The sequence below is a fragment of the Planococcus citri genome, chromosome 3, assembly GCF_950023065.1.
Source record: "Planococcus citri chromosome 3, ihPlaCitr1.1, whole genome shotgun sequence".
Taxonomy (NCBI): domain Eukaryota; kingdom Metazoa; phylum Arthropoda; class Insecta; order Hemiptera; family Pseudococcidae; genus Planococcus; species Planococcus citri.
Genome location: NC_088679.1, coordinates 74,598,141 through 74,612,697, shown reverse-complemented (window position 1 = coordinate 74,612,697; position 14,557 = coordinate 74,598,141). Strand labels below are relative to the sequence as shown.

General features: G+C 35.3%; 1 protein-coding gene across 1 annotated transcript; it reads left to right on the top strand.

Moving 5' to 3' along the window:
* Positions 1–2,154: 2,154 nt before the first annotated feature.
* On the top strand, positions 2,155–13,390 carry LOC135839168 (uncharacterized). Its single transcript, XM_065355072.1, has 4 exons — positions 2,155–2,348; positions 4,082–4,148; positions 7,052–7,134; positions 12,826–13,390. Exons 1-4 carry the CDS (start codon positions 2,322–2,324, stop codon positions 13,291–13,293), a joined length of 645 nt encoding a protein of 214 aa, XP_065211144.1. The 5' UTR covers positions 2,155–2,321; the 3' UTR covers positions 13,294–13,390.
* The last annotated feature ends 1,167 nt before the right edge of the window (positions 13,391–14,557 follow it).

The window sequence follows — 14,557 nt, the reverse complement described above, 5'->3', positions numbered from 1 at the left end:
CTGCTACCATCGCTGCTCGCATCTGACCGGAACTAGGCTCAGCTTCAGCTATCTTCGATTCAGCTACCACTTTCTCAGCCTTCTGCACGATCTTTTCTTCCAGAATAATACTCTCGATTTCTTCAACGTACACTTCACCGGACTGTAATGCAGCTCGAATTGTAGAACGCGCTTCTAAACGATGCTCAGCTAAACCATGCTCAGCTAAACCATTTTTCAGATAATGAATATGCTCGGATTCGGAGATGTTTCCATCTTGTACTCTCAGCTGATGCACGAGGGTCGATACTTCGTTGACATAATCTTCCATCGTTTCAAACTGACCTTCGTGAACCTTTGACAGCCAAGTATGTAAACCAACGGAGATGCCAACGTTTTTAGGAGCATATCCAGCACGTAATTTCTCCATCACTTCGAACGGATAGGAACATGACATCACCATACCCAAAATACAATTATCCAACATACCAATGATGGCTTCCATCGCCTTATTTTTTACACCATCGGAAAGTCTTGAGGGATCTTCTTCGGTGATCGCAGTAATACATTGCAAACTTCGTAAACGCGTCTTGACTCGGAATTCCCATTCCAAGGAATCTTTCCCATTGAAAACGTGTTGCACCGGAACATGAGTTTGAACACTCATCTTTTCTGCTCGAATACAAAACAACGAAAGCGCGTAAAAACAACGAAAAGAACGAACTAGAGGTCACCAGATTGTCACTGGGCCCATAACCTGTAGCGAATGTTTTTTATAAATGAATAAAAACGCACGAACCATTTAAAACATTAATTAATAAAACGCCATTACAAAATACATCGAGAGATCGAGAACGGAGAACGGACGATAGAACAATAGGTAATAATAAAACTTACAACTACAGCGAATGTACAACATGTGAACGTCAGTGTTGCCACCAAACGCCACGCAAAAAAGATCGTCTCAGCTACGAATAAACGCTAAAATTACCAGATATAAAATTGACTTTCCAACATTATATTATTAACAAGCCCTTTTAGTTTAAACCACAAAAGTCAAATTTTCAATAGTTGCATTCTCCCCACATAAAAATTAGAGTGGAAATTGAACTTTCAAAAATTAAAGAAATAATCTAAAATAATCTAGATTTTGCAAAAGAAGTAAGAAGAAATTTGGAAATTTGATATACTTAAGTACCTACTTACTGGAATATTTTTTAAAGTGGCGGGTCTAGGTCAAACATCCAAAAAATTAATTTCTTGATGGGGTTTCTCATTCCTTTTCGAGCTTATCAAATTGTAGGAAATATCCTGAATTTCTTTAAAATGCATTTGGCTGGAATGTCAACAGATTTTTCGAGTGGTTTCGCCCCAAATTTATTTTTCCTTTGTTCTAAAGATGAGTCTAATATAAACAACGTTCTGTTTCTACATAGCATATGCAATAATAAAGTTAATAACCCTTTGAGTGTGGGCAACATTGGCGCGGTCAGTCGCGAGTTTGGCCAATTAGCCAAATGAGCGACTGGTCCTCGTCACAGTTCGTATACAGTAAGAATCGTGGATTGTCAAGATAGCGTACCTACCGGTCATTTTTGAGAGCTCCAGGTCCCCGGTAACTTATTTTATTAAAGTTTATGAGTGAGGATCTTGGTATCAAAGTTGGACAAACGCCACTTCCACAGAAATCGAGTTACCTAGTTATTGATTCTACTAAGTTCAGCCAGTCACTTTCACAGAGGGGTAGAAAATTCAGCGCTGCATGTTTTTGGACCTGATACAAAACCGATGATATTTTCTCGAAACTATCTTCATGGCGTTTGTCCAACTTCGATACCAAGCTCCTCAAGTGTTTTTATAACATCGTTATGTAGGCATGTATTTTCGTGTTGTAACCGATGACTGTGTGGTGTAATACATCATTTTTGCACAATCAAGCGTTTCTTGATTAAATATTGCGTGACATCCAATTTCTCCATTGTAAGTAACTCGAGCCGGGGTAAGTGGCCTCACGAGTGTACTGTAATTAACGTCATATTTCTCCCACATTATTATTTATCATTGTTCAAATGAATTTCACGCAAAAGTTATTGAAACTTGATTTGGTAATTTTCAAAGCTTGGCTAATCAGCAATCTATACAATGCTTATGGAATGATTGATATAAAAGTACGATGAACGCTTTGTAGACATTTACATTCTCTTTTGCATATAAAATCAGACGTGTTGCATTAAAGTTTGAACTCGAGTTTAGTAAGTTTAGGTACAATGGAATAATTTTCGGTCAAACTTGGAAGAAATTTCACGTGGTTTTTCAAATTCCAAGGTAAACAAGATTCACAGATGGATAGACGAGCAAACATGATGTGGGTAAGCAAAATAGTCTACACATTCTTCGCATTTCAATACACGTTGCTATCTTACGATTAGTATTCTCGGTGAAATAAGTAGGTAATAATGGGAAAAAAACAACAAAAAAAATTTCAGATATTACGCGATATTCATTAGTTGAGTTAGATAAGGTGCATCGATTTCTTTCTTGTCAAGTTATTAGTAAAAATTTAAATATTTGCCCAACTATGTTTTCAAAAATGATAAGAATAATGATGATGGTTGTGAAATAGATATCGGTGACTCTGTCCTTGGATCATATTCTAAAAATATTTATCTTTAAGAGCCCCAAAAAAGATTTAAGAGCAAAAAAAAAGTTACGAGTTTGACAAAACGTTATGAGTTTCCAGGTATATATCAAGAAAAAGGTTACAAGATTACTTCTTCGAATATTTATCAAAACTATTAAAAAAAAATCGAAAGAAAATTAAAAAACCAACGGGAGGAAATCAACTAATTATTCAATAAAACTATTCCTTCAAGATCCTATATGTAAAAATCTTTCAATTTCTGATCAAAATTTTTCAATTGGGGCCACTTTAATTTATTTTCTTTCAAGTTGGTTAATTTAAAATCTTTTGAAATCTCTAAATTTTCATTTTGGATAAAAAATTACCTATACTTAATGACTGAGTTCCTTCTATTGTATCCAACGTATAAAAACTTGAAAAAAATTCATCAATAACAAATATTTTTTCAATTTTACAATATTTTGTCTGACTTTCAAGAACTTGAAAAAAATCGGTTAGAATCACTATCAATTTTCACTTTCAGATTTGAAGCAAAAAACATGTTCATGACTTGGAACTTTCCTCTCAGAGGATACTTTACCTCCATTTTTTTCAACTTGACAGGTCTCTATGTAGGTGGCCAACGTAATTGGGGGGCACTAAGGGATAGGTTTCTCTTGAAAAAAGAATTATGTAAAAGTACTCGGCGCAGATATGAAAATTTTTAAAATAATTTTTACCTACAAACATCAATTTTGCTTTTTTTTTGATAAGTATATATTTTTCAACTTGGTAGGTTTCATACAAGGAGATTAACATCTTTGAATATTCTTTGACCGTCGCTAGCGATGGGTGGATCGATTTGCATAGTTGGAAATAAAAGTAGAAAATTAATTCGTCGGTTTACACGTATTTGGTTACTTGTAAGTTAAATAGTCTTCGTTTTTTCTATTATGGGCCACTTGTGCCTTTCATTCTAAACCTACTCAAATTAGTGTTTTGTTTAAAAGTGAAACCATTTTTTCGACTTTGAAAATGTAAAAATTTTGACTTTTGAAAAGAATGTTTTAAAAAGACCGAAAAGACGCATTCTCGAATGCATTTACTGATTTAGCTAGCTTCATCGAGATATATCGTCTAGTAATTGGCTAGATTCTGTGTTTGTCGATTCTCTACTGGTCCATTGTTGTATGAACGTACTCTCATCTATTTCCAACAAGGTATGTATTAGCTTATTCGTATGTGTATTTAGTATCGTTTTGCCGCTGAAGAAGGCAACTAGCATTGCCGAAACGTTCGATACAATCTTACATACATATGTAGTATGTAATAAACTGCGTGTAATGTACGTCTCTAGTGTTTTGATTAGTGTTTTGGTTAGATAAGTCATTCCACTATTGTTCCAATCTACTTTATTACCGCCCCCCCCCCCGTTGCAGGAAAGTAACAATTGTAAGATTAATTATCCAAATGTTTTCACAGATTTACGCGATTGGAGTTGTTTTAATCATCACAAACGCAGCGTCTGGAGTCAGTGGTGTCAAACCAGGTAAGATGGATGTTTTCAAAATTTACGAGAAAATGGGTACCTACCTATGTTGTTCGTTGCAAGCATCAATTAACCCCCCCCCCCTCCTCCACGAACTTCATGCTCAGGTCCATTGAAAGGCACGAGCGCGGAAGCTATTTGGATTTTTTGGAACATACATAGGTACCTATATCTACCTACCTACTTACCTACCTACCTACCTACCTACCTACCTACCTACCTACCCTGCAAGTTTTATCGAAATCCGAGGTTGAGGGCATTTTGCCTATATTAATGGGGAATATCCTTTTCAAAATTGAACTTATTGAACTTTTTGTGAATTTTTCATTTCCAAATTTTCAGCGATGTAGTCATCTTCCTTCTCCTGTAAAAAATATGGATTCGTGATCTGGTGTTTCTATTTCATTAAAGTGAAAGAAGGGGAGAGAAGATGAGATCATAATTATGTTTATGTTTGAGCGAAGCAATTGCGCAAAATGGTTGGAAAATTGTAAATCAAAATACTCGTTTCTATTGCATTTTTATCAACTCATTGTTCATACCCAATACCCATAGGTACTCGTATTTTCAACCTTCCCGGGAAAAAATGGATTAGATCTAATTATATATAAAATGGTTAGATCTAACTAGATATGTGAGGGCGCATACGGAAAGGGACCTAACGACCAAAAAAAAAAAAAAAAAAGTTCTCTGAAATTGTTGTAGGAACTCTGTAAAGGGTTCCTACAACAATTTCAGAGAACTTTTTTTTTTTTTTTTTTGGTCGTTAGGTCCCTTTCCGTATGCGCCCTCACATATAGAAAATGTCTCAATCTAGATAGATCTAACTGTATATAATTTGATCTAATTATATCCAGTTAGATCTATCTAGAAAGAGACATTTTCTATATCTAGTTAGATCTAACCATGTTATTGGTCAATGTTCAGTTTTATTCATTTACATATAGAAATGTTTTAGTTTAATTTGGATCCTCGCCCTTTAATATGTAGTTTGTCTCCAAAAAAATGGGTAGGTTGAATAATAATAATGAAAATTATAATTCTCAACAGCAATGTTTTACTCGCGCGATCAATTTTACTTAGATGGAACCATGAAAAGTTAATTTGGTAGTTTGAGCCTTGAACCCTATATAGGATTCTGCTGGAGACTTTATCTGCGAGTAGCCAAGACGACACACTTTTCTAGCATTTTAGATCCAACTTGATTTTCATAGATCTAACCAGATATCGGGTAAGATGGCCAACGGGGTAAGATGGCCAGGGGGCCATTACTCGAATATGGGACCGCGGATCGCGCTGCAAAAAATATATTTTATTCCTCATAACAAAAGAACATACCAGACATAAAAAAAATTTTCAGTACTTCATTTGTGTCTGTGTGAGAAGTGTTAATAACATTTTAAGGCTAATTTTTTTGCCAAAAGAAGAATTTCGGATTTTTATTATCGTTGCCAAAACGTATTTAACGAAGTGATAAGTAAATATTTTATATATCATTCAAAACCTAGAACTCTCAGCTTCATTTTCATATAAAGTTTAAGTCATTTCAAGACATTCACAGAGTCACCAGAATCAAAAATACGTGACCGTGTCATTAGGGAAAGATGGCCATATGCTTTACGTGTTAAATTCACGCTGAAAATAAATTAATCGATCTAGTACATGTCTCTGTGATCGTAATACATGTCTCTGTATTATTTTACAGCTATAAAAAAAAAAATCCTATAAAAATAATATAGATTATGATAAATAGTTGGAATCTGTACCCCATTTGGGGTAAAATTTCCACCTCGCTGTAAAAATGATTAAAAATTGCAAATAAATTAACAAAATGCAAGTTTCTCAAGTTATTAAATTTAAATATAGGTAATAAAAACCCCCGAAACTTGATTTTGTTAATTTATTTGCATTTTTAATCACTTTTATGGGATGGCCATCTTACCCTGGGTGGGTTGGCCATCTTTCCCGGGTACTTTTTTGAGAGCCCAAAAATCAACTTTTCGAATTTCTTATATGAATAAGTTCACCAAACCACTTTTCAATTAAGGAAAGTTGTAGAGGGATAACTTAGGTTTATTTTAAAAAAAAAAAAAGTAGAATCGGACAATTTCTGTTGACTCCAGAGCGGTTTTGGCAAAACATGGCCATCTTACTCGGGTTTACCTTGATGAGATCCATTCAGATATAATTTTATCAAATTTGATCTGAACAGACATGTTTGCAAGAAATGCGTTTCAAACATTTTAGATCCAACTGGGTCTTCATTAGATCTAACCAGATATATTGAGATCTATTCAGATATAATTTGATCAAATCTGATCTGAATAGATATGTTCGCAAAAAATATGATTCAAACATTTTAGATCCAACTGGATCTTCATAGATCTGACCAGATATAATGAGATCAATTCAGATATAATTTGATCAAATCTGATCTGAATAGATATGTTTGTAAGAAATACGATTCAAGCTTTCTAGATCCAATTGGATCTTAATATATATGACCAGATAAAATGGGACAAATTTATATCTAAGATTGATCAACATTCAGATATAATTTTATCAAATCTGATCTATGTTGATCAATTTTTAGATCTAATTTGATCACATTAGATATGATCAGATACAATTAGATCTGTCCCATTTTTTCCCGGGTTTGCTTAAAAAAATATTAAAGTGGCCTGTTTGGTGAGTGAGAGCGCAAAATGCCTGGGAAATATATTGAAATTTCAAAATGTGTACAAAAACCTCTAAGATAATATGGACTTAATTGAAGCAAAATAGTTCAAAATGTTATCAAAAAAATCGGTCTGAACTACTAGGTACCTATTGTTATCTATCAAGTATACCAACATTATGGTATCGGTTTACTTTCCCGCGCTTACCATCTTCGTTTTTTGTAGATAATTCTACGCACAGAAGAATGGCAACTTACAATCCAGGATCCAGTAGTGCATGTTGCCAGCCAATGATGGAATTTTGTGGGGTAATTTGTACACCAAAAAATATACTTAGTAAATTGCTTCCTTAGGAAGGATCTAGTACGAATTACAATACTGTTTGGTTACTTGAACAAAACTGAAATATGTTGATCACTATACTTTGAGGTAAAAGTTCTGCTACCTAGTAGATCTTCTTTTACCACACAGTTCATTACACAGCTGCAATCGAGTTTGTATCACCATACTAGGTATCATGTAAGCATTTTTACATGATAGTACGATAATTTGTACTTTTTTGGATAGTTTGATTTAAGAATATTATGATGATTCCATACCAGATGGCCAGTGTTGGCAGCGTTCACGTTCGCGAACGTGAACGCGTTCTTTTTGATTGAACGCAAATTTCGAAGTTTGAAATATAAAATTTGCAACACAAAGATAATACGCGACGTTTAAAACAAAACAACATACAAAAATTAAAACTGTAAAATGTAAGTAACACTAAGTCACTAACACCTTACTTACACCCTAGGCCTATTCAAAACGTGTTTTTTATACCAGCTTTTTTTTCAAAATCAGCCAATTTTTGTATTTTCATTGAAAAAAAAAGGTAAAGTATAGAATTTTCATGGTTTTTATTTTAAACAAATGAAACTGTTTTCAGTGCTTTGTTTGTTTAAAATAAAAACGTTGAAAATTCTCTATCTCCCCCTTTTTAGTTTTTTTGTTTCAATAAAAATGCAAAAATTGCCTGAAGAATTTGAAAAAAAAGTTGGTATAAAAAAAAAACATGTTTTGAATAGGCCTAGGGTGTTACTTGCTGCAATTCATTAATCATTGTCTCATTTGCGTTCGCGTTCGCGATCGAATTGCGTTCGCGTTTATTTTAAGTGGCCGCGAACGCGAACACATTCAAAATTTTTGCGAAGGCTGCCATCACTGCAGATGGCACTGCGACACAAAGTGGTTGACATCTAGGACCGAACGCTTGAAATGCTGAAAACAGAATAACTCGGTCATTTTTATAACTTTCTAAAATGGGCAATATTGTTTGTTTGAGGTGTTGAATGGTTTCATTCGCTAAAACAAACTTCAAATTAAGATACTGTCCAAAAAAAATTTCGTTATAAATCTTCTCTATTCTGCGCTCTGCCTTGCAAGTCACTTTAGAGCGGGAAAATAACGTAAAAAAGCAGCGGCAAAAAGGAAAAAATTGGCACATCAATTTTTTCTTCAGGAATGTGTTCGGATGGACCCTCTGAACCACCAAAAAAAAGCCGACTCTCCTACCCCTGGAGGAAAATTTTTTAGGGGGCTGAAACCGGTTCCGATTCACGTTTTTTGCGTTTTACTCCGTAAATATTGGGTTTTTGAGAAAAACTACCATGACAAAAAATGTTCCCCTTTAAATTCTTGACAATTTGATGCTACGCTCGATACCCATTGCTCAAGGGGGGTGTCCAAAAAAAGGGGTGGAAAGAGTAGTTGTTTCAAAAAAGGTCAGTCCAATAAATTAATCAAAATTACCACTTAAAATCATTCGTTTTGGCTCAAATTTTTTTTACAAAGTCTACTCACCCAACTACTAATCAAACTATCATTGGTTTGTCTTCAACCCTCCTCGGGGGTTCGTGAGGGTTGCTTGATTTTTCAAGTAACACACTACTGAATCATATATTTGAAAAACAAATCTGGACGTGCGATATATCGAATAGTATGTTTTCGAGGTCGCTGAATACGAATATGAACTCATTTTTTTCATACAACCCCTCAAAGCCCCTCTGTACCCCAAAATGGGGGTCAAAATTTTGAAAAATCGTGAAAAGTCGAGTGATATATCGAATGGTACGTTTTCGAGGTCGCCGAGTGCAAATATGAACTTATTTTTTGGATCCCACCCCCCAATGTCTCTCTGTGCCCCAAAATGAGGGTGAAAATTTTGAAAAATCGTGAAAAGTCGAGTGATATAAATTGAATTGCATGTTTTAAAAGTCGCTGAGCACGAATATGGCCTTATTTTTTGGGCCCAACCCCGCACAGCTCCCAACTGCCCCAAAAAAAGGGCAAAATTTTGAAAAAATGTGAAAAGTCGAGTGACATATTAAATGGTATGTTTTCAAAAACGCTGAGTACGAATATGAACTTATTTTTTGCCTACAGCCCCTCAAAGCCCCTCTGTGCCTCAAAATGAGGGTCAAAATTTTGAAAAATCGTGAAAAGTCAACTGATATATCGAATGGTATGTCTTTTTTTTAAAAACAGGAACTATGAACTACTAAATTTCGATGTTTTCTTCCATAAAAAAAAAAAATGATTTCATTTTGTTTTCGATTGGTAGCCAATACAGTAGACTCCCGATTATCCGACCTAATCGGGGGTGTAAGGTGGGTCGGATATCAAAAAAGTCGGATAATCCAAAATTGATGTTTTAAGCGTAAAAATGAAGTGCATAAGCTTGAGATGACAAGCTTTCATTCAGAAAATCAAGTTTTGGCTCAAAACAGGAACAAAGAATCGAAAAAATAACTAATAAACAAAAATAACGTACTTTTGTACATAAAAGACAATGAAATACTGACTCAAATTATAATTTTTTGAGATAAGTTGGATCGATTTCAAGGAAAATAACACCGTTAGAATACAAAATGCTGAATCCTGGATTATTATTTACACTCCAAAATCAAAAATTAGATGTTTTTTGGATTATCTGACCTTGGTGGGTCGGGTAATGCGAAAAGTAAGTCGGATAAATTAGTACCGGATAACCTGAAAGTCGGATAATTGGGAGTCTACTGTAAAAAATGAAATCGAAAACTTTACAGGAAAACAATCGAAATTAAAACACTGAGATAGACAAGAAGATGGACATCTTACCTACTAAAGACATTGAGGATAATTTTGTGGCGTTAGTAGGACGTTTGAATAGTAAAATGAGTGAAATAATAAAAATGAGTCTGTAGTCCTATTCAGCGATCTTGAAAACATACTATTCGACGTATTACACGTTTTTTGGTGACTTTTCAAAATTTTATCCTATTTAGGGGGCGTAAGGGGATTTTGAGGGATCGTAAGTAGAGCAGGAAAAAAGTGCATATTCCAGTTCAGTGTCTCGAAAACATACAAATCGATATATCACTCGACTATTCACGATTTTTCAAAATTTTGACCTTAATTTTGAGGCACACAGGGGCTTTGAGGGGCTGTAGGCAAAAAATAAGTTCATATTCGTACTCAGCGATTTCGAAAACATACCATTCAATATGTCACTCGACTTTTCACATTTTTTCAAAATTTTCACCCTCATTTTGGGGCACAGAGGGACATTGGGGGGGTGGGATTCAAAAAATAAGTTCATATTCGCACTCGGCGACCTCGAAAACGTACCATTCGATATATCACTCGACTTTTCACGATTTTTCAAAATTTTGACCCCCATTTTGGGGTACAGAGGGGCTTTGAGGGGTTGTATGAAAAAAATGAGTTCATATTCGTATTCAGCGACCTCGAAAACATACTATTCGATATATCGCACGTCCGGATTTGTTTTTCAAATATATGATTCAGTAGTGTGTTACTTGAAAAATCAAGCAACCCTCACGAACCCCCGAGGAGGGTTGAAGACAAACCAATGATAGTTTGATTAGTAGTTGGGTGAGTAGACTTTGTAAAAAAAATTTGAGCCAAAACGAATGATTTTAAGTGGTAATTTTGATTAATTTATTGGACTGACCTTTTTTGAAACAACTACTCTTTCCACCCCTTTTTTTGGACACCCCCCTTGAGCAATGGGTATCGAGCGTAGCATCAAATTGTCGAGAATTTAAAGGGGAACATTTTTTGTCATGGTAGTTTTTCTCAAAAACCCAATATTTACGGAGTAAAACGCAAAAAACGTGAATCGGAACCGGTTTCAGCCCCCTAAAAAATTTTCCTCCAGGGGTAGGAGAGTCGGCTTTTTTTTGGTGGTTCAGAGGGTCCATCCGAACACATTCCCGAAGAAAAAATTGATGTGCCAATTTTTTCCTTTTTAAAACCGCTATTTGCCCGCTCTACTTTACTACTTCACTTCACTTCACTTCACATCACTTTTTACTTCACTTCATCACTTCATTTCAGTTCACAAGAAAAATACAAATTTGCTAACCACTAGCTTTACTCATCACGTTTTTTCACAACTCGCTGTACATACCACTTGACCATTATACTTTTACAAGTCAGAATGAATAACTGTTCTATTGTGAACATGAACTTGAATTTCTACTAGGCAATATGAATGGTGCTATTCAAGAAGGTCCTATCGACAAAAAACTGGTTTTGAGAAAAACGCATTTTTATATTTCAGTGTTTTGCCATTTTGGTTTAAAATGATAGGTATAGCGAGCTCCGGTTTTTTTTGTTGAATAGAAGCATCTTTCCACTATTTATTTCCTGCGTAGTAATTTTTTTTCCGCCACCAACATTTCCATGGGGAGCGCTTTACAAAAGAAACCTCGATAGGACCTTCTTGAAACGACAGGACCTTCTTGCGGTTATTCACCTAAAAATCGATTTTATTCCTTCTCAAACCCACCAAAAACATGAAATAGTTCAGACAACTTGTTAGATACGTAATTTACAAGTTTAATACACCAAGTCTTGAGGAAAAAATTTAATTCAGATGTTGCCACACTGGGCCTGCAGCATGCTGGAAAATGCGCAAAAGTGTATGTAAAACAACTGCGATCGATTTACCTGCGGAAATCTGTATCATCTCATACTTTAGCCATGCATGTGTGAGTGCGCACTCGATTTTTTCACTGTTTTCCCCAAATTTCGATTTGGTACCACCCCCTTCCTCCCAGGCGTGCGAAGGACAAAATTGACTCGAAAATCGGGTTTTCAGCCCAAATGTACCAAGATTTGGACACTACACTCGATTTTTCGCATTTTTATTTGATACCACCCCCCCCTGGGGGGCTACGAGGTAAATTGACTCAAAAATCGTGGTTTTTAGCCTAAAGTATCAAGATTTCGACACTATACTCGATTTTTTCACATTTTCCCCAAATTTTCATTTGGTACCAACCCCCTCTTGGGGTCGAGGGGCAAAATTGACTCAAAATTTGAATTCTGCGTTGAAAATTACTACCTAATTAAGAATTTTGGTGTAGTCGTGATTGACCATTTTGGAGAAGAAGGTAATGCGCGCATTTTCCAGTTGCGTGGCCTAGCCAACTTCATATACCTGCTGTTTGTGAACAACACCACATGGAACGCTGCGGTTTGCACCATCTTGCGTAGAAAACGTCAGAGATTCAAATTTCATGAACTCCTCAAAAAGGTCCTATCGGTCGATAGGACCTTCTTGACTAGCACCATTCATATGATGATACATAATTATTTACCATACAAGGCAGCAATATCAATTTTTTGTGTTTCATTTAATATACTGTATCATAACTGCAAAAAACGCGTGAGAAACTAGTTTTTCTCACATATCTATATGTGTGTATCTATATTGTAAACATTAAGCGTTCACATGACATAAGCTTCATTCAGCCAATCAAACTTTTGTTTTTGGATTCTTATACCATGTACGTCTACGTACCTATTGTAATTATTCGTGCTGCATCAAAAATAGTCATATTAGCAGAATATTACCACAATTTAGAAATGACCATGCGTAGTATGTCAGTGTACCAAAATGTACTTTATTAATTATTACCACTATAAAATGTACTATTCATTTCTTTCAGTGCAATATGGTGAAAACCCGTGCTTACCGTTATGAACATATTTTTCCAATAATACTAAATAAACATGGCATGATTGACTTCAAATTCAAAGTGAAAGCTGAGAGCGACGCTTATTTAATGTTTTCCATGTACAAGTTCGTTTCACATGGAGACTACAGTTATGAGATAGTACTGGGCGCAAAGAATAATACGTTATCATTAATCCGAAAATGGATAGATCTTGATTCTGGAGCAAGTGAAGCAGTAATGAAACCCGTGTTGTCACCCAACGAATGGCGCGAATTCTGGGTTCAAATCGTAAATGATGGCGCAAAAGTAGGAAGAAAAGGCGAAAAGGCATTCATGCAAATAGAACGTGATGCAATGCCTTACCATTGGATTCGTTTCTTCAGCGTTGCTGGTGGGGGGCATGCTGATGTTTTATGGAGTCTTCCTTGTAGCGAGGAACGCGATACAAGAGGATCATGAGATTTTTGTTGACAGGCGTGGTATTCGTGTTTTAAATCACACACTGCCGATGCAGTTATGAGTATAATTGACCGAATAAAAACTTTTCATGATTAGATATTGTCTTTAATTGTTTGTTTTTCTGAATTGATCTTTCAACTTGAACTGAGTGTATTTATCTTTTATTTTTGCCTAGATAGTGGATTTTTGAGGCCCAGAAACTAATTTTTTCCAAAAGGTTACTATCGTTTATCCAGGGCCTATTCTAAGGCGCAGCTCCGCACATTTTGCGCAGTTCCAAAAAAAAATGCGTGTAGTTCCGAATTAGTTTGCGCAGTTCCAAAATTTGAACAAATACAAAAGTCATAAAGATAGACAATGAATATGAGAAGTAGAATTTGTGTAAGTTTGGAAAATAAAAAAATTACCAAAATTTCTTCAGAAGTAAAACAACATTAAGCACCTATTTTTAATGCGAGAAGTCAATTATTCTACTCTACACTAAGTTAAATCAGAGAAAAGAAAAGAAAAATGATCTAGCCCGAGCGGAGCGAGGGCGAAAACTGGGAAAAATTGATAATTCGAAACCCATAACAACATCAATTTTGATACAGAAACTTAATTTTCATGGCTTCAAAATTTTTTGTTTTCAAGAAATTGAAACATTTTCAAAAGTAGGAATGCGAGGGCAAAACCTCTCAAAAATTCATAATTCTTCATTTTTTCATGACAAAATTAAGTATAAGTGGGTACCTGGTATGTTTTCAAATTGTTTACGAAGTTTTGACGAAAAATTAGGACTTTTTTTTGTATTTTGGCAAAAAATTGGGACTTTATTCTGGTAAGGTGCACCGGGGGAAGTCAGAACGTTTTTTCACAATTTCAACTTTGATCAGCTGTTACTCTCCTACTAATGAACCAATATGGTTGAAATTTGGTATGTAGGTTCCCATAAGAATTCTTAACCTATGGTAAAAATTTCAACGCGATTGTCACAGTAGCTTTCGCACAATCGAATAAAATGTAACTTGTTCCGACTTACCCCGCTTTGGGGTAAGTCAGAAAATCTACTAAATTAATTGGTGATTTTAGGATTCGACCCTGATCGATGCGCAATATGTCGATTAATATGTTTTCGAGGTCGTAGAATCCGAATCTGGAGTTATTTTTTTAGTAGGAGTGGGGAGTGAGGCGTGGGGAGAGGGAAAATTTCAAAATTTTCCTACATTATCATGTGATATGTCAAGTAATGTGTTTTCGAGGTCGTAGAATCTGAATCAGCAGT

What these genes read in the sequence shown, in the direction of transcription:
- LOC135839168 (XM_065355072.1), top strand. Translation starts at nt 2,322, where the DNA reads ATGGATAGACGAGCAAACATGATGTGG. An exon ending in GACGAGCAAACATGATGTGG is followed by an intron (nt 2,349 to 4,081) that starts GTAAGCAAAATA and finishes ATGTTTTCACAG; the next exon opens with ATTTACGCGATTGGAGTTGT. An exon ending in AGTCAGTGGTGTCAAACCAG is followed by an intron (nt 4,149 to 7,051) that starts GTAAGATGGATG and finishes CGTTTTTTGTAG; the next exon opens with ATAATTCTACGCACAGAAGA.